Here is a 25,555-nt window from a genome sequence, read left to right as displayed (position 1 = left end):
CCTGTAGACTTAACGTGTAAATCTATTACGCATGGATATGTGCAAATGTACAGTGTGTGTGTGTGTGTGTGTGTGTGTGTGTGTGTGTGTGTGTGATGTTACATAACACCATGTGTGTATATATATATATATATATATATATATATATATATATATATATATATATATATATATATATATATATATATATATATATTTTTTTTTTATACACATATATACACACACACACACACACACACACACACACACACAAATATAAATACAAGAATGAGTCAAAAATAATGTTGGCATGTGAACTGAGGTTTATGCAAGAATTGTGAGTCAGAACCTCATCAGACCGTATAGAGCTACTGGTCATCAATCACATACTACAGTAACACAAAACGGTATGTCCGTTATGCGGTGGTGCTGGTTTACAAAGGGCCTCGGATTCACCATACCATTTGGTAGAGGATCTCAAGAGCTCTCTCAGTGGCCACCTTTAGACTTAGATTTACTGTTCACATGATATTTCCTGGCCACAATTTAAAGAATGGTACTCAGAATCACGCTCCTGAACTGACTCCATCAGGCACCTAGCAAAGCAACACTAGTAACTCCTGACCTGAAGCGGTTTTTTAACGTACTGTCGATGTCAGCTACAAATCAAATCTCTACGAATGTAAATACATAAAAGTGGGCCAAGATTTTATGAACAGCTTTCTGTGGAGTCATGCTGGCTACTTCAGTGGAAAGAAATGTGAGACCAAAGTGGTAGATTGCGACAGACCTACATACAAACGTCCTTCAAAATACTAAGATGCTGAGGACAACTCTCTCGGTCAGCGATTTTCACAAAATTCTCAAGGAAAGTTGGATTGATTTTGTAGTACCATGACTGTACACGCTGATATTATGGGTAGAAAGATTCATACTGTCATGGCGGGGGGGGGGGGGGGGGGGGGGGGGGGGGGGGGTTGGGGGTGTGTGTGACGTGTAATGAAATCAGACATGGGCCACTTTTAACTGCGGTGTGAATGTAGACATAATTAAAGGAGAAAACTGATTTCCTAACAGCGCCGTATCTGGACCTGTCCTCACATCTTCTGAAGAGACCAGATAAAAATGGCTGCAAGAACTGCACGAGTGGGAGATCAGATCCACAGGCAGTCGGTCCTTGATCGCACATTCATGTCCACACGTACAGGAAAAAAAAATCTGTACAATAATATTACAGACTGCAGGCCGTTTATCCCTGCACAGATAAACCTTAAATATTAAGTATAGTAAAAATGCAAAATGTGGGTTGAATACATACAGTACATAACCAATTTCCCCCTGCCTCACCTCCCCAAATTCAGGTTATTGCTTCACTCTGCTTTTCCATCATTATACTTGTTCTTATCACGTGTCCTCTTAATATCTGCTTTCTTAACCACAAACAGTGAAGTACGCCCAAGTTTTAAAAAAAAACAAAAAGAAACAACAACAAAAAAAAATCTCAAAAAAAAAAAAAAAAAAACCCACTCCAAAAAGACCTGTTTCACCTGTCTAGGCATAGTAGCATGGTGACACGAGTAGGTCTGTGAGCACCACTAGCTGGTCGTCTGTGAACTGCTGCTTGTGCTCCAGCCAGTTGTCATGGTGAGTCCGGCGGAAATTAGACAAAGTCTTTTTCACCGTCATCTAAAACAAGTTAAAACGGACAATAATTTGAGGATTAATAAAAGCTAAGAGAGAGCTTCAGAAAAGACAGGACAGAAGTGAGATTTAATAATGTAGTCCACCTCAATTGGTTGCGTGTCATTGAGGTGGGCACTGAGGTCCATGAGCAACTGGGGCATCCAGGTGGGCACATCATAAGGGCTGGACAGAACGCAGGCACTGAGACCCAGCACTCCGGCATGGCGCCGCACTAGATCTGGACACGCACATTCAACACAATCTGTACACGTGTACACCATGTGTTTACTGGTATATCACTCGTTACAGTACTATCAAAGTGAGTGCCTTACCAATGGAGGGGATGGTGTCCACAACAAAGCCCAAGTCTCTCTTCCTCTTCTTAGGTAGTCTGGTTTTGCATAGAGCCTCAAAATGAGTCTGCATGGAGGTGTCCATGGTCAAGAAGTTACACTGCAAGAAACCACTCAGAGTAGTTGCTGCCATCTCCCTCACCTGGGAAGAATAACATTCGCATCGTTCCACTTCCATTTGCTTTATTGAGTATTAAGTAGCACAGAGTAGGGTGTACCTCTAACTGCTCATCCTCCAGTAGCCTGATGACAAGTGCTTGCACACTTTGGACAGCCTGTTCATTGCTCAGCATTGTGAACAGGTTGTAGAATACCATTATTTGTAGATACGTCAGCACAGAATAGCGGGCATGCCACGAGCTGCTCCCTGCAATCTGACAAGTACACAACTTAGTACCTACAGCAAAAAACTTACAACCGAACAAGACTGAATACAGTTCAGGATTAACAGATTAACAAATAGAAATAAAATTGAACTGAAGTGAACAGATCAGCTGGGGCTCATTAGGCCACCCCTTCAATCAGCGTCAACTCACTTCGTTCAGTACTTTGAGTACCAGAGGAATCTGCTCTGGATAGAGGAGACCCTGGGACATGAGAGACAAGCAGGTCTTTGCATCCCTTTTCAGTTCATCATAGCTGTCGTCGTTCTCTACAGGAGCAATCTGTACACATGTAGATATAGAAAATGGAAAAAAGACTACACTGAGAAAGACAGAATGAAGATGTGCCAATTATATGTGATGTACTGTGTTTTTCAATGAGCACAATATTGTTCAAAATACTGTTGTTATTACCTCATGGTACTTACAAGTTAAATGCACACCTCTCATAGCTGACATTTTCTTTATTGCTTTGATAACACATGTAAACGTAGCTTATCAGAAGTCATTGCTATGGATAAATTTAGCTTACTCTTATGCACAATTGGAATTATTATTTTTTTTAAATTTTCATTTCATCACTGGCAACCATTTTTTTAAAAAACCTTTTATTAAAATCTGTTTTTGCTTCCATCTTATTGACAGGGTAGAAAGGAATGCCATCTCCCTCACCCAGAGAACAATGCAAATTATACAGGCCCACCTTTGGTTACACGTTTATGGTTGGTTGGTGGGGGTATTTCTCAAAATAGCAAATGATATCGAATTGTTTAAAACTTGAACAAAGCTGGTGCACTTAATACATCTGTGCCAGTGACACATACATACTACACATATGTGTAAATGAATAAAAAATTTGGAGTCAAGCCATCCTTTTAAAGTGAATATGGATAAAACCGAGATCATTATTATTGGATATATATATCCTTCCAACATTGACTGTACATTCATTAAACCATCCAGTATTGTAAAAAATTTAGGCATCAACTTTGATCCCTCCTTCACTTTTGAAGATCATAAATTCCGTCTCTAAAATTGGATTCTTTCATCTTTGCCACATTGCTTGCGTCCGTCCCTTCATTAGCCTCAAAGACGCTGAAACACTGGTTCATGCATGTACACCACCCGTCAAAAGTTTAGACACACTCATTCTTTATTTTTATTTTCCACCCACACATTTTATAATAATAATAATAATAATAAAAAAAGTCATCAAAACTCTGAAATAACACACATGGAACTATGGGAATTGTGTTGTCATAAAAAAAATTTAAAAAAAATAAAATAAAATTTTTTTTTCCCAAATAATATTTTAGCATCTTCAAAGTAGCCACCGTTTTTGCCTAGAATTTTCAGAAATGTATTCTCTGCATTTTATCAACCAATTTCTTGAGGAATCCCCCTGGGATGCTTTAATAAACAGTATTAAAGGAGTTCCCACCAATGCTGGACACTTACTGGTCGCTTTTTGGTCTATTTCGCTCCAAGCCATCCCTTATGATTTTTTTTTTGTAAATAAAACCTTAGTTTTCTAATGAAGTGCTTGTCGGGACAATTATATTTTTGTCTACAACACCGATTGCAAACATTTCAGTCAAGTGTCTCCAAACATTTGACAGGTAGTGTTTATCCTCACGTCTTGACTACTGCAATGTTCTCTTCATCGGGTTGGCTGCTAATTCTATTGCTAAGTCGCAATATATTCAAAACTCTGCCACTACAATTATTACACATACTACGCGCTCAGCCAACATTACTCCAATCCTGTCTGAACTTCCTTGGTTACCGGTTTTGTTTTGCATTAAATTTAAATGTAAGCAGGATTATTTCATATCACCTCACAATTTGGCACCTCACAATCAGTGAACTGCTTCTCCCCTACAACCAGCCCCATTTGCTCAGGTCCAGATTACTCTGTCCCTAGATTTCGTCTCTCTACCATGGGTGGCAGGTCTTTCAGTGTAGTAGCATCCAAGATTTGGAATTCACTCCCTCTGACTCTTCACAGCATCACATCCCATCTCAGAGTTTAAATCCTAACTTATTTGTTTTCTCTGTGTTATTTGTCCTATTGTGATGCTATGTATTTCACTTTCAATGACTATTATCTGTACTGTGTTTTTCATTTTTTGTGTTTGTCCATGATTGTTCACTGCTTATGTATTACTGTATTGTATTAACATTGTAAAGTGTCCTTGAGCTCTGTAAAGGCACGATATAAATTTAACATATTATTATTGTTTATACTATAGTGTCAGTATCACCACTACTGCTCACTGAGAATGACAATGGTCCACCACCTGAATACAGTTACTCTATAGTGCTCCTTATTCATTGATTGATGGGATAGAGGGCAACTATGAGAAAGATTGATAGTATGAGACTGACCTTAAAAAGCAGAGGCAGCAGCTGGAGGTGCTGAACTACTGGAGTGGTGAAGGAGCGGCCAGCGCTGGCCATCAGCCACTTCAGTACGGTTTTGAGCAGTTTGATGGCCTGAGTTCTCTCGTCCTGCTCACCCACTCCATTTTCTTCCACTACATGGTTCTGGATCTCCTCCTCTCCTTCCAGCAGTGGTTTCAGGCAAGCAATGATCCTTTCTGTGAACTCAGTGATGTGAGGGGACTTTGTGGGTAGTGTGTTCGGCAGACTGACATCAATCATGAAAATGTACGTCAGCACACTGCAAGACCAGGGGAATAGGGGATGACATTAAAAGAGGGAAAAACAGTATTAAACAGAAGAAAAGTTCAGTAATTCAAAATCAGCACATAGGGGCAAGGAAATGCATTCTGTATCAGCAGAAGTCTTGGGAAATTCCTACGTATTAGTCAGCTCGCTCCGATCATATAACAGCTACCAACCTGGGAGAGAGAAGGCTATCGTGTGCTTCTTCAGAGTCACACAAAGCCAACAAACCACATGTTTTCTAATTGCTGCTCATGCTGTATTATGGGGTGGTGTAAAACACTCGGAGGAAAGTGCTATCTACCCCCTTCAGCATGCTCGAGCTAACAGATGCCCATGATTGACTAATGTCACTGTGACTGATAGTGGAGAGAGCGAGAGAGTATTCCAGCCCTCTCACCCAGAGAGCACAGCCAATTGTACTTACTTAAATCAGTTTCAGGGCAAAATACTAATTTAAAGATTAGCTATATCTGGTTGTCCTAACTGTGGGCATGGTCTCAGACTTTTTTTTGTTCTACGAGTTGAACACATCTCCAGATGACTGATACATATAGAGAACACATGTTCACATCAATGAAAGTGTATATCAAATATGTACATTTTGGACACACACACCCAGAGTCCTGGTCTGCCTCTTACCTGCCGATACGCTCTCGTACATTCTTGTACACCTGAGTGAGTTTGGGCTCCAAATAGGTCAGAAGCCTATGCAGCAGTTCCGGTACTCGCCACTCCTGCTGAGCCAGACCCCCCTGCAGCACATACAGATGACTGCATAGGGAGTGCAGGAAAGACAACCAAATTTGTTAATGACCTTTTGCACCAATAAAGATTTTGCAAGCCACTACATGATAACGTAAACCTCAGCAACTTGTACACTTTTCTGGCCCTAAGCTTCAGCATCTTGAATGTTGTAATATGAATATGCAAATATACTGTATAAATTACTGGACTGAGAAAAAGATCATGCCAAAGTTGTTTCAAAGTTTCTTTTTAAAGATGGCAGGTAAAGAGAATCTACTGTTTGCCAGTGGGGTACAGGAAAAGGTGTGTGGTCATGTGTAACATCAGTCAAATGTCCCTTTCTCTAATTCTTAACCACATTCACTGATGAAAGAAGCCTCTTTAGTAAAACTTAAAGTCCAGCTTGCAAAACTAAATAAGAGGTGAGTTGAGGTACCTCTAGATTATACAGATCGTTTTATCTTTATTCCAAATGAAGTTTGTATAGATTAGATTTATTGTAGTGCAAAGCTCAGACCGCAAATCCCTTCTTACCAGGCATCTACAAAGGATCCCCCTTCTCCACTAAGAGGACATTCCATCAGCATCTCCAGCAGCCAGTGAAGCTTCCGTGGGTCCCTGCTCTCCTACAAGGCCAGACAACAGTGGTTAACCCTACTTCAACACTACAATAAGTCGCCATACATCAAAAATTTAGCAGTGGGTAATGGATAGGGAGAACATACACAGGCAGTAGCTACACATGTGCCCCAGTCAGTGTAGGTCTCCACTGTGATGTTGGATAGTGCTCTTCGCATCAAAGGATTCAGGAATTGCCAGAGGGCCTCCACCTGCGCTCGAGAAGGAGGAAATGAGAAAGCATGACATAGAAAGAAAGCATGACAGAGAAAAATAATGATGACATTGTTTTTACATTAAGTTTTAATGTCATTGTTTAATCCCACACCTGACTAAAGCTCCAGTGCTTGCTGCCTCTCACTAAGCCAGCAATGATCTCAGCCACACACCGTTGTGTACTCTCGTGGGAATCGCCAGCCAAACGCTCCATGTGAGGTTTAAGCACTGGCAGGAAGGCATTACTGTAGTTCCTGAATAGACCCTGTACAGTACATCAGATAGCAATAAGCTTGAAATGTACTCTATCGGTCAAAAGTTTGGACACACTTGACTGAAATGTTTCTCATGATCTTAAAAACCTTTTGATTTGAAGGTGTATGATTAAAATATTAGAAATCGGTGTTATAGACAAAAATATAATTATGCCAATATATTTCTCTTTCATTAGAAAATATTTACAAAAAATTATTATTTTTTTTAAATGGTAGACTTGGCACAAGATATTCTGAAAAGCAGCCAATAAGTGTCGAGCATAGGTGGGAACCCCTTTAATACTGTTTAAAAAGTATCTCAGGCGATTCCTCAAGAAATTGGTTGAGAAAATGCCAAGAATACATTTCTGGAAATTCTAAGCAAAAAGATGCTAAAATATAAAATTATTTTGGATTTTTTTTAAATCACATACATAACATAATTCCCATAGTTCCATGTGTATTACTCCAGAATTTTGATTATTTTATTTTAAAAAAATTATCCAAAATTTAGAAGACTAATAAAGTCAAGAATGAGTGTGTCTAAACTTTTGACCGGTAGTGTATGCCCAACCTACTGACTTAAAAGTACATTAACTTTGTCCAATTGTGAAATAGAACACCAAACAGACTTTGCAGTTTGGTATTTGAGCTTGTACCTTAAAGAGGCAAAAGCGACGTGGGTTGAATTTGTCTTTTCCCTTGCGGTCCTCGAGTGACAAGAACTCAATGAGCTGATTGATGAATATGGAGTTAGAGAAATGGTCATAGATGATTCGTTCACTCTGCAATTGGAAAAAAAAAATTTTTTTTGTTAAAGCCTGTGAGGAGAGTTGTACTCAAATTTTCCAGTTGGAATTAATACCATCTGACAGAGACCATGTGTGTACCTCATTCATTTCCTCTAGCCTGAGGTCTTTCAGCTGCTGCTCCACAGGAGCATATACCATCAACTTCCTACAGAAAATAAGAGTGAGGAAAAAGTGTAAAGGTTAAGTTCAGACTCAGTGTGGTACATACACTGGTTAGGGTAAGATATAGTTGCTGAGATGTGCATACTTTGGCCAACAGTAGTAACCCCAGTGGGTCTTCTCCACAAAGCGGAAATTGTCCCAATCCTGCTGAGTGCGAGGTAAGCTATCAGCATGATACTGAAGCCAGTCATTTCCTGGCCTGTCTCCAGCTACAAGCTCCTTTGGCTCAATCACCCCACCTACAACAAAACACTAGTGCCATTAGCCTACTTCCTGTAGAGGTATGGATCAACACCTGTATATGAGGCAGGAATGGATATATTGTAATCCTTGCCACCTGGCAAAAGCAGAATATGTGTGTGAGAGTATCAGATTTCCCTATTTGTTATTACCCAGCAGACAAACAAGTGAGTAAATTGCTGAGGTGTTGGGTTTTTTTAACTCCTGTCCATCAACTATAAGGAAAAACACATGCTGCCTTTTGACTGATAAAATATGCTTTTATCGTTTGATAAGTATTTTTTTAAATTTTTTTTTTTAACATTACATGGTCCAACCAAAAAAAAAAAACCTTGGCTGTGCAAGCAGATTAGAGCGTTCACTTGCCTGTGACCAAGCTAATGTATTTGTGATTTTTTCCCCACCCCTGTGAGAAATATACATGACAGTCATGGTTCTTCAGCCTAAATAGTGTTTACTCACTGATGTCACTGGGTGTGATGGCCACTTTCACACGGGGCCTCTTCAGCTGCTTGAGGATTCCTGCTACAGCAGATATCGCCACCTACAGGAGAAAGAAAATACAAGAACTTGTCAAAAGCACGTAAACATGACTACAGAAAAAAATTGTGCCAAAATGAGCTGCCTATGCCAGCCACCTTGCGCACAACAAGTGCGTCATGATTGAGACTCTGGACAAAAAAGCACACAGCTGGGGCAGGAAGAGGACGGTCATCTCTCAGCAGCAGAGACAGGAAGCCAATAGCCATGTGCTCAAACTTCCATGGCCTTTGAAGAGATGTAGGACACACATTTAAACACATTCATCATGCACATGCATGGAACACTGATATTAAATATATGATTAATGACTGGGGACTAAAACTGCATGGAACTTACAGGTCTCTGTCACTGAGGCATTCTAATAGATCATGAATCAGCTTTTCGTAACTCCTGCACAGAATTAATAGTCATCAAAGAAATTAACAGGGCACCACTAATGTACTTTTTATATGAACTGCATGTTTACGTATGCGAGTGTGTGAGTGAGTGAGAGAGAGCACTAACCGCACAGCCTGCAGATTTCTGGCCCGCTCAAAGGCAAGTCCCTGCTCGAGCTCCTGTTCAGATGGAGGACCCATGTGAGCAACAGGGCTACTTGACTCTGTGATCTTGCGGCCAATTTCCAGGGTGCTCTGGGGCACCTGCACACCCACACACACACACACACACGCACACACACACACCACACAAGCACACAATCTATTTGATCTACACCTGAAGCAGGGCACTCCAAAGCACAACATGATAAATCACTTTCTCAACATACTGCTTATTTTAGGAACTGAGTTGGGCAGAGGGGTGTAGCTGCTTACAGTGAAGTCAATGCCAATTGTCTCATATTGGCGATGGATTTTATCTGCAAGGTCATCAAAAAGCCTGACAATGGAGGGTTTCTCCAGGGACATGGCAGGACTGAGGCCTGAGCGTACTATGGCTGGCCATGTCAGAGCAATGCAGTCCCAGTCATGCAGGTTAGCCAGACAAACACCTCCATGATTCCCCAACAAACAGTACAGAGCACCCTGTAGTGGCAGAGAAGCAAAAGCTATTACATAATGACATAATTACAGTTAATTATCTATGTACTACATTATCACAACAATGGCTATCCGTTTCACTTAGAATTGAGTTCAAAATCCTCTTATTGGTTTTTAAAACTCTTAATGGTTTAGCACATTCATACATCTCTGAATGACCAAACAAATGCCAGCTAACTGAAAATTTTTCAAGAAAAAAAAACTGGTGAAGTGACCTGCACAATCGTCTACTTCTGCACAAATACTTTTAACCCAACACAGATCCTGAGCTTATCCTTAAATGATATCCAAGTGTATGCCTACACCATCGCAAAGAAATCTGTACTACTCATGAAAAATGTATAGTTCAGGGTTTCTCTGTACCTTGAACTGCTGCTGGGTGACATTCGTCGGGGCTGGCTCCAGCAGCTCCAGCACTCGAGGAGTGATGTCTCGACAGCAGAAGTTATAAGTTCCCAGAGCAGTGAACAAAACACTCTGAGCCTTACTCCGGACCTGGTGGCAAACTGGGCATTTAGAACAGTCATGTATGTAAAAATGGTTAATACAACCAGAATGTTTAGGAACTCCAGTGTACCTGACTGTAGGTGCTGGTGGACAGACGCAGAAGGTCTCTGAGAAGATCCTGGTGAACAGTTTTGTATTCACAGCCATCCGCTAGAAGTTTACGCATCTGCCAGTGGAAAATCTCATTAAAACTACACACTCAATGAACATTTTTCTCACGTTAGGCAAAGCAGGTTTGTTCTGTTCATATAACGCATTTCATTCATACAAGACAAGGAAGATGAATTAATAAAAATATATAAAAATGTAGATAAATACATGTAGAATATTAAACAAAAAAAAAAAAAAAAAAAAAAATATATATATATATATATATATATATATATATATATATATATATATATATATATATATATATATATATATATATGTAACACTAAGGGGATCTAAAAAAAATAAGTGAATTTAAAAGGGATGTATATTAGAAACACAACAGTATATAAATGAGTGCAGTGCATAGCCTAGAACTGAATCAAGGTTACACAGCACGGAAATGCTTTCAGTTAATAACTTGCATTTGACTGATACCTCATGTTGCAGAAGCACTCGGTCTACGAGTAGGGCTCGTATGTGTTGCTTCTTTCCATGCAGCTAGAATACAAAAGCAATATTTCAAATATAAAATGTACCGTATCAACAATTTTAACACAAATAACCCAATAACACGAAGACTTTGCTGTGCCTAGAATTAGAAAGCATTTTCCATGCTATACGAAAAACAAAACTCACTCGGTTCTCCATAGATTTCTTAACCAAAGTGAAACTCTTCCAACGAGAGTCAAACTCGTGCTTGTGGGAGCCTTTAAAATGCATGAGGTCATTAATAATCTGAGAGACAAAAGGGAAGACAAAAATAAACAAATATTCTTATGTAAATGTTTACAAAAGGTAATTCAATTAACAGATACAACAGGCATAACTGCTAATGTTCACCTTGATGATGGCAAAGAGGGACTTTGTGTCATCCTCTGATTGTTCCAGAATATAATCTAGGTGGGGAACGAAAAAAGAATTTTTTTTTAGTAGAAGAGCAGGTGTAGAGTAGGGCGGAGCTGGAGAAGTTACAGCCCAATCTAAAGTATTGGAATGGAAAGGCCAATTCTTATGTTTTTGTTATACACGGAAGACATTTGGGTTTGAGGTCAAGTAATCATAAATGTTGGAATGTGTGACGACAGGTGTTTTTTGTTGTGTCCTGTTGATTGACTGGTAGATTAACGTCTACCAAAATGATATAAAGTGTGGATGATTAAAAGACATGCTCTCTATCCAAAACATACAAGTACATCGGTCAAGCATGGTGGAGGTAGTGTCATGGCTTGCTCTTGCATGCACGCTTGTAGAACAGACTCACTAATCTTTATTGATGACTTATGATGGTAGCAGCAAAATGAATTCAGAAGTCTACATAAACATACTGTCTCACAATTTACAGAGATGTGCATCCAATGTAATTGGGAGGAACTGCATCTTGCAGTAAGACAACGAAAACACACTGCCAACACAACAAAGAACTTTAATGAGGGGGAAAAAGTGGAAGGTCTTTGACTGGACAAGTCAATCACCAGACCTTAACCAAATTGAGCATGCATTTCACGTCATGAAGAGGAGACTGAAGGGAGAAACCCCAAAACAAACAACAACTGGAAGAAACTGCAGTACAAGTCTGGAAAAGCATAATAAACACAAAAGAAGAATGCAACAGTTTGGTGATGTCAGTGGGTCACCAGATTGATGCAGTTATTGCAAACAAGGGATATGCAACCAAATATTAAGTATTATTTACTTTAAAACCATTGTTCATATACTTTTGCTCATCTAAAAATGGGTGGTCTGCCACCAAAGGTGCCATGTTCTGATCGATCTATTGATCTCAAACCAAGATGTCTTCAACCGTTTTTTTTGTTTTGATAAAGCACTCACGTAGAAGCTGTCTCATGACTTTACAGATAGCCTCTCTGTAGTTCTCTCTGGACTCATCTGTGGGAATACCATCAGAGAATAGATTTATACCTTTGTACTGAAGGACCGGGACTTAATGATAAAAGGTTGTCCAATGACAATCATAAAATTGTGGCTTAGGAAGTTGAATGTCAATTTACAGAGAAGTATCATTAAGGCTTACCATACTCAACCCCAATATAGCGCTTTGTCTCCTCCAGACTAACCATGCTATGAACGCTGTGATGGTAAAGACATATTAGTAGATATAAAAACTTACATAAACCTAAATTTTCTGCTCTATGTAGTGCAAAATATCTTACATGTACATGTAATATGAGTATTTTCTTACAGGGTCGTAATAGGAGGTCCACCCAGAGGGGGAAACATGCAGCCAGCCCCCAGCAAGCAGTGCTGCACAATTGACAGGCTCTGTAGAACATCATCCCTGTGTGAAAAGGTCGACATATCATTCACAACAAATTGTGAACACAGAACTTTTAGTTCATATAGAATCAGCCATGATTTCAGAAGAAAATTTAATTGTTTTGTGCGAGCTAGTACATGCAACAACAATGTCCCTGTCTTAAGTTTTATATGCATGTGTTCATATTACCAACACATCATTAAATTTATCAGACCATATAAAGACAGCAGCCACAAATGCATTCCACAGGAATCTAAGTATCTATTCATTTCTCTTTGACCCATGGCGTCTGACCTGCTCATGTTCTGCTCGCCCTGGGCATATCTCTGCAGGCGTTGCAGCTCTGGCTGGAGCAGAAGGTCTAAAATATAGAAGATAAAGGCTTTCTCCTCTGCGCTGGCCACGTGCCAACAGATCTGCAGGTTCCACAGGTCGCCTGGACGGCCCCAGTCCTATAGAAGCAAGTGAAAGGAATAAAGCATTACAAAAACCATGGTTCTTTCATGTCTGCCCTGTAAACATTTCCCCAATCAGGACGATTTAATAAACACACCAGGTTTATTGTAGTTACAATTGTCACATCTGCTAGTATCTGAAATATCATTTGGCTTTGGAAAACCATAAGGTCAATGAAACATCTTTTTCTTTGCATGTGATACCCTCACAGATATTTTGCCCTGAATATCACACCAATACATGGTTCTTCCCCAAACTGTTGCCACAAAGTTGGAAGCACCCAATTGTATAGGATGTCTTTGTATGCTGTAGCATTACAGTTTCTCTTCACTGGAACACGGGAGGCCCAAACTTGATCCAGCATGATGATGCCCCTATGCACATGAAAACATGGTTTGCCAAGATTGGAGTGGAAGAATTCCAGTGTCCTGCACAGAGCCCTGACCTCAACCCCACTGACCACATTTGCGATGAGCTGGAATGCTGACTGTGCCCCAGGCCCCCTCACCTGGCATCAGCATCTAAATTTTATCATGTACTTGTGTCCAAATCTGGAATGTGATGTTCATAAAGCAGATATGGGTGTGATGGTTAGGCGTACACAAACGTTTGACCGTATATTATATTTTTAGAAGAAAGAAAAAACACATGTCTTCAGAATAAGATCAAAGGTAATCCTAAGGATTTGGCAACCTTTGAGCTTAAGCGATCATTGTCTTTAACACCTGCTGAAATGTTTCTTTCTTTAATAATGGTCCATAGATAATGTCAAAATGTTCCCTTTTGTAATAGTTTGTATTATATATTTTTTTGTTTTATTTGATTAGCATTCCCTGTTTTTATTGTGTTGCTATTATTTATTTCTGTTTTTATATTTAAATGCATATTGAAAAGTTGTACAATAAAATATTGGACAAAATAATAACTCTAGTCCTTTTTATTCATTAGTATGCTAGAAATACTCTAAAAAACATACTTTAAACAGGAAGTAAGCTATTAAAGAAAAACTATTTCAGGCATTTGACCTTGCTGTAACCTTGACCCTTTTGATCAATTCCCAAACGTAATCAGTTCACCCACTTGTAACAATGATAATTCCATATAAATCCTACCAAAACTCTACTGCTCTTTCTTGGGCTATCGTACCACCAATCATCTCAGACGGACGGACAACCTGAAAACATAACCCCTGTTCTTCTTCTTCTTACAACAGTACCTTAATGGGTAGATACTCGCTCAGTGGTCTGTTAAAGCCGCCAGGCACACTGCAGTAGTCTGTGGGGTAGGTGAGAGCCATGGAGCGCAGGACGTGATGCAGCAGGTTGCAGGCCAGACTGTAGCCCTGCTTACAGCGCAGCCGCAGGGTCAGCTGCATTATCTGCACCAACTGTGTACGGTATGGCAGCAGCTTTTCTCCATCCACACGGGTTACCTAGGTGACAAGAGGAAATAGACACTTTTCATTCTAACTTTGGATGTCATATTGGTTTTAGTTTTATAGACATCAGGCTTCCACACCTCAGAAAGCAGCTGAAGGTTCCACAGCAGCTCCTTATCCAGCTCCTCTTCATTCAAAACATCCTCATCTAGAAAACAAAACAAAATAAACCTTTACTGCACAGTTGCTCCTCCACACACAGGAAATGGGACAAAGCTTAGACTGATCTGCTGTACATACTAGCAGTGATGTGACTTATAGCACTGCAGCAGTGGGGCACAAACAGTTTGAGACACTCAGCCGGATGACACTAAGTGAGAGAGTTGAAATAAAGGTGAAAGTGTTAAACTGCTATTGTATGCACTAATTTCCTTGAACTATATACAGGTCTGGACTCATACCTTAGCTGCTGCTCTGCACATGTCTGCTACCATTCGACCTGATACACGTGTCTCAAAGATGTTGGTAGTGGCAAAGTTAAAGACTTTCTCAAGAGCCACCTGTTTAAAAATACAACCAACAAAACACACAAAAGTTAGAATGTAATTGCAAGGAAAGCAGGAAACATGTCCATGTACAAAGTTTAAACATGACTAAAGACCACTGAGACAGTGACCATGAGGTAGGTGAACACAGACCTTGAATATTTCCATGGAACACTGAGTGAGGATGGTGCTGAAGGTGGAGGACAGGCCGAGCTCCACTAGGCTCTCCAGGTGAGTCATTTTTTCCGTCTCTGTCTCTTCTCGTGTCTGCTCTAGAGTACTGCTCTCAATCAGTGCAAAGCACCTGCATACACCAGTAAATGTCACATTTTTGATACACAAAAACACCATATAAATGATGGCATATTGCGTTTTTTAAAATAGGCACACAACAAGATATTTTAAACAAAGGAAAAATATCATGTGGAATTAGAGCTCCCACACAATTACTTAGTTACCTATCCATAAACTGCAAGACAAAGTCCTCAAACTCAGCTGAGGCTGAACACAACTCTCTCTCTGTCTAGAGAAGAAATACATTTAATTATAATTAATGCTTTTTCAGTAACTAGAACATATTTTAAGTGTACTGTAAGGGACAGAGGTCAACCATTTGATCAGTTTTGCAGATTAATCGGCCGATAACCAATTGCTGGAAGTATCGGCAAAAGTCCACAACCATATTTTTTTCCCTGGTTGGGAACGGCTGAGAAAGGTCTGCTGTCATTATACTGTATGAAAGCGGCCTCTAGAGGCGAAATAAAAACTATCAATGACAAATTTTGATGCGCTATTTTAAGTTTTTTTTAAAATTCATTTTCAATGTCTCTATTTGTTTGATTATTTATGTATTATTAATATTTATTTCATTTAAAAAAGTACAATACATTTACATGATACAGTCAGTACTGTTTATTTTGTAAAAAGTTATTTATTTTGAGTGTTAATTTTTAAAATTGATGAAAACATATCAGTTGATTAATCGGTCATCAGCAGGTACTGCCCAACTTAAGTTATTGCAATCGGTAAAATCCACTACCGGTCAACCTCTAGTAATGAACACAACAAACACTAGTGACCCTCACCTCTGTCAAGTCATTCAGCTCATGGAGGGCAGACGAGCAGTCCACCAAAGGCACAAGGGTAGTAAAGGTAGCAATGAATTGGAATGTTATCTAAAATATAGAGGAAAAAGTTAAGAGCAGTTATTGTGTTGACAGCTCAGTAATATCCAATCAACAAAGGTGTCAGTGAAAGCTCAGTTTCCAGGTATGACGTCCACATGACACTTTCAAAACATTATACACGTCTTGGTCACACAGAACTGGCAGCTGTGAAGTCTGTGGCAAACGCTATGCTAGAAGCATTTTAAGGAGCAGTTGTTGCTCTGAACTTCCAGTTGTTTTGATATTTACTAAGGGCTATATGAGGTTCCACATGTACAAGTTATTTTAGGATCTGTAAACACACCATGCACTTGCTGAAATCGTTGGGGTCTACGCCAGGCAGGGCCCTCATTAACAGTGGCAACACATGAGCAGGGCCTTCTGGGTAGTGTTTCCCACCACTGAGCAGGCTGCGAGCCATGCCGATCATACAGCTGAGAGTGGCTGTCAGCTGGTGTGGTTCTGTTAAGGTCTCCATGGCAGGGTAAGTCCTGCAGGGGGCAAACAAACAAACACACACCCACACACGTCATACTCTTGGCTAATCGTTAATCTGGTGGAATTTAATCTGTGTATTCTTAGCTAGACTTTGAAAACATTTCAGAAAGGATCTTTATAACTGAATAATAATTCCCAGGTGGCCACAGAGGAAGCTAGATCAAGGTAAGGCACTCACTTTTCCAGTACAGGAGGAATGACCAGCTCAGGTCTCATCAGAGCTAGATTCTGCAGTGCTTGGGCTGCATCCATGCTGCCTGTCTTACTGAAAATGGCCATCAGAACTGGCTGCTTCATGCTCTCCACAAACTCTGTGATGTTGTCATCAGTAAGACGATGGCTGGAGGGTATTGGCGTGATCCAGCAAGGTTTCTTGTAGCGCTCGCGATGCAGCCGTCTCACCACACTTGCTGGCAAACGCTGCAGAAGCTTCATCAGCTTCATCTGCACTCAGAGCACACAAATGCATAGTCCAAAAAGACACATCAGACTGCAGGGAGGAATAAGACAGAAAGGGTCATGATAACACACAGATATACAGATAAGAAACAAAAACAAAAAAAGCATATTGTAACAAAAAATAATGGCAGAGAGTGTGTTGCATTTTAGAGTGCTATTTGCTCATCAAACCATAAGACCTGCACCATTAATCACACCACTATAAAGTAATGCACAGTCTCTGCTCACAATAATTAAAAGCCTTATAAAAAATTCCTTCAGACTTCAGAATGACAATACACTATATAAAATTAATATAATGGCATGCATGCTAATGTGCAAGGTAAAACAAAATGATCTCTATCTAACCCCTATCACCCATATGAAAAACATAAAATCTGGATGTGTCACCTTTAGCAGCAATAACTGCAACCAAACACTTCCTATAACTGTTGATAAGTATTTCACTTACTTAGGACTAGAACTTACTCCTATGCTTTGGATTGTCTTGCTGCATAATCCAGTTGCGCTTGAGTTTCAACTTACAGACGGAAGACCTGACATACTACTTTAGGATTTTCTGTTAGAGAGCAGAATTCATGTTTCCCTCAATTATTACAAGTTGACCATTCCCTGAAGCAGTAAAGCATCCCACACCATCACACTTCCACCCCCATGCTTGACTGAAGGTATGATGTTCTTTTTGTGGAATTTTATGTTTGGTTTACGTCAGATGTAACGGGACCACTGTCTTCCAAAGAGTTCCACTTTCAACTCTTCAGTCCACAGAACATTCTCCCAAAAGGTTTGAGGATCATCAAGGTGTGTTTTGGCAAAATTCAGACGAGCCTTAAATGTTCTTCTTGGTTAGCAGCGGTTTTCACCTCGCCACAATTCCATGGATGCCATTTTTGCCCAGTGTCTTTCTGATAGTGGAGTCATGAACAGTGACCTTTATTGATGCAAGAGAGATCTGTAGTTCCTTTGATGTTGTCCTTGGCTCTTTTGTGACTTCCTTGATGAGTTGTTACTGTGCTCTTGGAGGAATATTTAAAGGTCGGCCACTTCTGGGAAGGTTCACTACTGTACTGTTTTTCCATTTGGAAATAATGGCGCTCACGGTGGTGAATAATGGCGCTCACCATTATGAATGCAGTTTCAGAGATTTTGGGAATTAGTAACCACGGGGGCAAATACATTTTCACACAGGCCCAGCTGGTATTGGATAACTTTCAATATATAACATTATCATTTAAAAAATGTATTTCATGTTTACTCAAGTTTCCTTTGTTTGAGCTTCGATTTTGTTTTAATTTCTGAAACTATTTAGGATGAGATGTACACAAAAACAGAAGAAATCAGGAAAATACTTTTTCACAACAGTGTACAATTTTTGTTTCATTTTGGTGACAACTGTATTGTACTTAGCCATGCCGATCACTAATTGTGATGGCACTAGAAACATCTAATGTAAGACTTGAATACACTTTCATTTTCTTTCAGACTTCACTTAAACTGAGCATGGAATCAGGTCAAATTTCTCACCAGCCAGCGGCCATTGTTGGAAGGGTGGTAGAAGGAGGCAATGCTGTTGAAGAGGCCATTGAGTTGCTTCTGGGCCTGGTTCTGAGCACCTCCCTAAAACAAGAGGGCAAAGGAAGAAGAAAATACTAATGTAAAAACATAACTATTTCTCTTCCACAATACATAGACAATAGACAGTCTGAACAATGACGCACAATACAATCCTGTGACTAACCAGCATGGCAGAGATCCAGAGGACAACATGGCCAATGTCATAAGAGTTGGTGAGGTACTTAGGAACCACCATCTGACTTGTGCCTACAGGCAAGTTGAAGCTTCGCAAAATTCTGGTGAATATCTACCCACAAAACACAAAACATTAGAACAAACCCTCACAACAATACAACAAGTCTAAAAATGTAATTGGATTTAATCTGAATTCACTTTAATACCTTGGGGATAAAAGGGTCCCAGTTTATATAGCCAATGTTGTCATTGGCCAAACGGGCAAAAAGATTCACAAGATTCTGATGCAAAAAAAAAAAAAAAAAGAGAGAGGGAAAAAAAAAAAAAAAAGAGAGTCAGTGTTGAAATTAACTTGCTGTTTTAAAACAATAGCTCAAATACTCACCCCCTCCCAGCTAGGCAGATTTTGTACAGAGACCCACAGACCCATCAGTTCATCAAACCATAACCTAAACACAAGAAAATACAACATGTTCCATACTTATTTCTTTTCTGGTATAGTTTAGATGAGCAATTTGTATTGGGATCACTAGAGCTAAAAATAGCAGCATTTTCCATAAAATCCAGCATGTTATTCTTTTTCAAATAATTTGAAAAATACTATATTAATAAAATACTATTAACATAATTTACAGTAGTGGGTATGGAACAATAAGAAGTCAAGTTCACAGAAGTCTGTAAGCCGAGAAACCTATGGTTATTATATGAGCACAATTTTAATTTTCTAGACTGTTAAATGAAAATGCATGCCCATCAATCTCAGTAAAAGATTAAGAGACTATAAAGGACTGTTACTTGAAGCCTTTGTGGTGCTGCTCTGGAGGAATGATGGTGGGGAGAAATAGCTCAAAGTAGCTGATGGCTTTCTGCATAGTGACATCAAATGGGCAAAGGAGCGGGCGCCACTCATCCAACATCTCCTGCGTGGCTGACTCAGGGAAATACCTACATACACAGAGCATGCCAACTACATATAAATATAGACTTGTGTACATATACACAAGCCAAATAACTTTTATACTAGGTTTTTACACTAACTATTTCAAAACAAACATTAGACAAATAATGGAAATATTAGACAAATTAATGAAACACTGTGTTAAGAGACAGCTGTAATCATCTCCTAGTGCAGTGGTTCTCAAAGTTTTTGAGCCCCCCAAAGTAGTCAAATTGGCACAATTTATCCCCCCCACTAGGCTCTGCTGTATTAACTTTCTCAGCTAAGAGACTATGGCCTCTAAGTAAAAACGTATCCATTTTAAATAGTCTAAGGTTTTATCAGCATGTGGCTAACAGTACACTAGTATATCAACGGATGTCTCTGTTTGGTGTGTGTCTTAGTGTGCGGCGTATATTTGATATAATTTATTACTATTTCCCATTTTTATGTACATCATAGTTCAAAGGTTGACAATCCAATGTACATACATGTAAACATTTTTTGTTTTTTTTTTGTTTGTTTTTTTATATAATGGGGGGGCCACAGCCCCCAGTTTGAGAACAACTGTCTAAGTGAACACACCATTACTGGCTCACCCAACAATGCCTTGATTACATTACTCTTTCAACAGCAGAAGGAAAATCTGATTATCACATGGTGAACAAGTCAAACATTCATGGCTTTAAAAGGATAACATTACACTAGGACAGCTAACAAGGGATTTGTACTGTACTCACAATCGGCAACTCTTCACCAGTGTCTTCAGCACATTCTCCACAGAGCTACCGAGGGAGAAGTGGAAAGAAGTATGCAGGAAAATTCAGAAAATGGATTAATATAATTTGGAAATGACACTAAAACAACCGTTGAGAGACATTACAATAAAGACATAGGATGCAACAAGATTGCGTGCAAAGCAGCAACTACGATATTTTGTTCGAAATCTAATCTGAAAGGTTCCGAGCCACAAAGTTAACAAAAATTTCAAGAGGGATGCCAAAATTATGAGATTTATTTACATTTCATTTTGACAGTATATAATTAAGCTCTATAAGAAAGGATAAATGCCTACTAATCTGATCCTCCACTGACAATGAATCCTAAAATGACTTTACATTGCTAATTAAACCATACACTCCATTTACTGAAGATCACTTTCTTCAGTAAACTGTTTTGGAGAAGACATAGATCTTTTGCTACAGAGTGAATCAACATAGCTCAGTAACAGTTTGGTAAATATAGTATCTTCCATCATGTGCCTTATAGCATGTGATTTAATAGGTAATGTAAGTATAGTCAGGTCTGTTGATATCCTTCCCAAAACACACCTCATACCCCATTCAAAAAACACCAGGAGGCACACTCTGTACACTCATAATGCCAACATGACGAGGTGGAGGGGTTTAAAATAGAATGCTTACTGATACTAGACACCAAAGGGAAAACTGGCAAAATGAACGTGACCTTTTCCAGCAAGTAACATCACTGTATTTTACCAAGCAAAAATTTAAGCAGCATTTGAAGAAAAACAAAAACAAAAAACCATCAGCAGTGATTGAAGCGCCATTACCTCTCTTGTGCAGAAGGATTAGTGAGCATGGCTTTTTAAATGCATCACTAATCATTCAGATATTTGTCTGGCACAAGACCCATGAGACAGTGATGAGACAGAGGCTCAGTCAGCTTGTGTCAATGAGCAGAAAACAGCCATGAGATATCTGAGACAGGAATTACTGTTTGCTGCTATACCAAAAATGGTTCCAAACAGTGCTCTTTACATGAACACTTAGCAAGGCTGATCCAGGTTACAGTTTAATCTTAACATAAAATAACAATTTTGCCTAAATGTTTTAAAGTGACATCTTTAGTCAAATTCTGGCCCATTGGTGTACATATTATACAGCACTACAAGGCTGAAGCTTATTTGTTTCAGGACCACATGTACTGTAATATGAGTAAAAACACTGTGTAATGTAAGCTGTGTTGGAACATTTTTTTTTTTCTGAATTTGGTCTAATTTTCAAATGCATGCAAATAGCCCCCAGAGGTTCCCATTAAAAATACAATCCAACATGTAAAAAACACGGGCTGTGCTTACCGCTTGCGCACAAAATTAAGCATTTTTTGTTTAGGGGAGGCTTCTGCTTGATAACTGAATGTGAAAAAAGGAAAGAGGCATAAGCCAACACTAAACACAACATCAACTGATATCTTACACAGCAATCACCATTTCATGGGACCTTCTAAAAATAGCTGTGTCAGGTGTTATGCTTACTTGATATTCTGAAATTAAGAAGCATGTGATTGCTTAAAACGTCCAAAACTTTACATTTCAAATACATCAACAAGCCACCATGTACTGAGCAGGGCCTGTGACTTCTATGAAGCATGCACAGCATTCAGAAGCTTTTCCCCATGACTTCATTTTATCCAGCAGGCTGACCCACTTAAACAGTCAGCTCTAGCTCTGACTCTCTCTCTTATGCAGGTGCAGAACAAACAGAAACATTTCTCATGATGTGTAACATCTATAAGGAATTTTTCCACAGGAGGTTATATTCTTCTGAGGGCATTGGACGTCAAGAACCAGAGTGAGGGACCTACTTTGGAAACCAGTTGAGACCAAGATGTTCGGTTTTAGAGTAAAGGATCTTCTCATAGAGCTCATACAATGGCCTCCAAGGCAACTCGAGATCATCCTGTGAGAGCAGTTCTTTTTTTCTATTTGAAAAGAGAACAGGTTTAGCACCACAAATACACTCAATGCAGAAAAGTAAGAATACAGTACTAGATGTTCTTTTCATTGTTGCAACATGGTGAATTTATGGTGCATACTTGAGTAAGTTGATGAGGAGTCGAGCAAAGCCCTGCAACATGCTGATTTCCAGCTCAGGGATGGTGACCAACTCGTACAAGAGCTTAACGAAGAGCACATGGTCCTCTTTACTGAACTTTCTTCCATTAAGACGAAGGTACCTGTCCATGTACAACGAGACGTTAGTATCAAGAAACAACGTGACAGAAAGCACAATTTATAAAATCATGCCATACACATATAGAACAAACCATCAGTCACTAACAGCCTGACCTCTGTCCAAACTAAACTCAGATAAAACAGGACACAGCAAAGTTAATATTTCAAAACGAATTGACTAAACATGCAATTACTAGTACACTTTCTTAAGAAGATAGCCACTCGACCATATCTTATCTAAACAGGATGTTTATTGGCCTCTGTACAGAAAGAGTAGACATGCTCACAGGGAGGTCAGGCTGTGTCAGGTCAGTAAGTTATGGATAAACAAACAAAATAACTGATTAATGGATAATGATACAATAGCTACTACAATTCACTATATTAAACTAGTTTGTAAACTATAGTTTGCAAACCATTTAGGACTCTCCACTGTCCTTAGAGTACATCATAAAAATACAATACACCCTGAGCAAAACTTTGAACTTTAATGATTAGTTAAAATTAGAAAGCAATATAATAAGGCATAAAAACATGGTGCGAATCTTGAGCATGTTTTCATTCAAAATTAAAATGTAAAAAATAAAAACGACTGTAGTCCAGTCCAGTCTGTGCAGGTTAGTTTTAATATGTGGGGGTGTTACTGTGTATTTGGGGTGGAAATAGTAGTAATAAATACGGAAACAAATGAACGTTGTCGTCAATTACTTCCTGAAATACATTCTAGAGGTCCACGGGCCCCTTTTCCACACAAAGACAGCTACCTATAAAAACTACAAGATATGATAAACCCTAACTTTCTCCCACTGTAAAGGCTGTGGTAGTCTGCTCTCTGTAAAGGCTACTGAGAAAACCTCAGCCTGTGGAATTAGCCATGACGGGCAAACTGTAGCAAATTCCCTGATTACATGATGATAGACAACGTGTGAGTTGCAAATACTAAACAAAAAACATACAGAATTAAGTTAATTTAGTCACTTTTCTGATATTCGTTGATTTACTTCATTATAACAACACTCTTATTGCTAGGTGGTTTAGCAGCTGAGTGACTCAGGAGTAGCAGACTTAGCGGACTAGCCGTTTGCTAGCTAACTAACGTTAGCTTGCTAGCTAGCAGCAATCTTTCCCCCTCTTCAGACAGAACTAGGCACAACGGTTCTGATTATATACTATTGTTTTATTGTTGACGACGAAGTACTAACTTCGAGAGCTACTGAAGGACACAAGTATTTCTTGGGCGATGATGTGAATAGTTTATACTCACGTCGAGAGTTTCCTTGTCCAAAACAAAACTCCGGGCCATAACTCTCTGAGTTGGATAGCGCGACCCAAGTTCCCTTTGATTCTGGACAAAATGTCATTGGATTCGTCGTCTAGTTTCTCTGCATAAGGAAGGAGTTTGTTGTAGACAATGTCTTTTTGAGGGACAAATCCTAATGTTTCGAGCTGCTCCTTTTTCATATTACGATTCCCGAAAATATCCCGTTCTTTTGTAGTTTTCTTTATCCGAAGTCCTTGACAAGTTCCGTTGACAAACCTTTTATTTACAGATCGTCTCCTCTCGATGTGTCATTAGAAAATTGCGCTTGTTTTCAGAGAGAATCACGCTTCCACAGGTAGAGCCGTTATTCCTCAGCTTTTCTGACCTCCTGGTGTCAGGCGTTAGATTCAATCATCAACATATAGTCAATTTTAACACACTTGTACACAAACGCTGCGAGTCATGCGAATTCACAGGTCACCTCTGCAGCTACAGGGCGCCCTCCATCGGGGCCTCTCTGCCACTTCATCGTACTCAAGGTTCTCTCCAGATTGTTGCTCATGGACTGAGGTGCTGGAGTACACAGGAGTACAGTTTAAGGTTTTCATTCCTCATCACATTTGATTCAACTAATCAGCTAAACAATGTGCTGGGAAGGGCTGGGAACTCAGGCATTAAGTACAATCCCTCACTGTATTTGTACACTCATTGCTTCCAAGGAAAAGTGTGTGTATCATGAAAGGTACAATTTAATCCTTTTTGTTTCTCTTTAGAGAGGAATCACAGCATTCATGTTGCATGCACTCAATATGACAGTAATTTTAACTATTCATTACTGAGATCTGAACTTTTTAGGAAGTACATCACACAGTGGAATCGTGTGATGTACCTAACCCTAACCCTGGCTTCCATAATTCATTTTTTTTAGTGAAATAAAATGATATCGTAAATTAAAGATTACATTTTTAACTTGCATCTGGATATGTTTAACATTTCAATAACTCCTAGAACCTTTTCATATAGCATGCACTAAGGACAGAATTCATGGTAATTGACATAAAAACTTGGTGAAAAACTGGTTTATTTTTTGCATATAGGACTTCTTTATATTGTTTAAATGGTTTATCAGTGCTAATGATTATAATAAGGTAACTTCAAATGACTTTTTGTACTATGACCCAGTGCACCATTTCTCATACTTGTTTTGTAAGGACTGTCTAGACACTGTCTAGTGAGTTGTTGCATTAAATGTTCACTCATAATTTTGGGCATGTCAAGTCCAGCTGCATTCCTTACAACAGCTGTATTTTTCCAAGGCCTAACATAAGTAGCATCATATTATTTATTTCCCCTCATCAGCTCTATCAGCACCTTCTCCAACATACCAACAAGATTGCTCTGTGTTGAGGATCACATACGCAAATGTGGGCACACACCCAACTCTTTTACACGAGTTAAGATTAGTCTAATCTCATCAAG

The 25,555-nt window shown here is 39.3% G+C and overlaps 1 protein-coding gene across 2 annotated transcripts; it reads right to left on the bottom strand.

Annotated features, from left to right (window-relative positions):
• Window positions 1-221: 221 nt before the first annotated feature.
• On the bottom strand, window positions 222-24,579 carry psme4b (proteasome activator subunit 4b). Of its 2 annotated transcripts, XM_017484035.3 has the most exons (46): window positions 24,080-24,579; window positions 22,677-22,817; window positions 22,446-22,562; window positions 21,940-21,993; window positions 20,579-20,623; window positions 19,697-19,846; window positions 19,287-19,350; window positions 19,108-19,182; window positions 18,891-19,013; window positions 18,677-18,769; window positions 16,872-17,137; window positions 16,500-16,686; window positions 16,115-16,204; window positions 15,488-15,552; window positions 15,183-15,333; window positions 14,946-15,044; window positions 14,785-14,854; window positions 14,625-14,692; window positions 14,323-14,538; window positions 12,945-13,102; window positions 12,576-12,671; window positions 12,408-12,463; window positions 12,206-12,262; window positions 11,216-11,271; window positions 11,012-11,110; window positions 10,811-10,873; window positions 10,293-10,388; window positions 10,079-10,210; window positions 9,491-9,700; window positions 9,183-9,319; window positions 9,015-9,068; window positions 8,774-8,903; window positions 8,598-8,679; window positions 7,981-8,134; window positions 7,812-7,878; window positions 7,581-7,706; window positions 6,780-6,932; window positions 6,559-6,663; window positions 6,368-6,459; window positions 5,729-5,860; window positions 4,787-5,081; window positions 2,552-2,680; window positions 2,234-2,389; window positions 1,995-2,157; window positions 1,767-1,900; window positions 222-1,665 (listed from the first exon to the last, which is right to left on the bottom strand). In XM_017484035.3, the coding sequence occupies exons 1-46, from the start codon at window positions 24,274-24,276 to the stop codon at window positions 1,531-1,533; spliced, it is 5,538 nt and encodes a 1,845-aa protein (XP_017339524.1). In that variant the 5' UTR covers window positions 24,277-24,579; the 3' UTR covers window positions 222-1,530. The 2 variants fall into 2 exon arrangements, with proteins under 2 accessions (XP_017339524.1, XP_017339525.1); XM_017484036.3 differs by lacking the exon at window positions 21,940-21,993.
• Between the last annotated feature and the right edge of the window lie 976 nt (window positions 24,580-25,555).

The sequence above is a fragment of the Ictalurus punctatus genome, chromosome 13 (genome assembly GCF_001660625.3).
Source record: "Ictalurus punctatus breed USDA103 chromosome 13, Coco_2.0, whole genome shotgun sequence".
Taxonomy (NCBI): domain Eukaryota; kingdom Metazoa; phylum Chordata; class Actinopteri; order Siluriformes; family Ictaluridae; genus Ictalurus; species Ictalurus punctatus.
The sequence above is the reverse complement of the archived record's forward strand: the minus strand, read 5'-3'. Positions and strand labels throughout refer to the sequence as shown.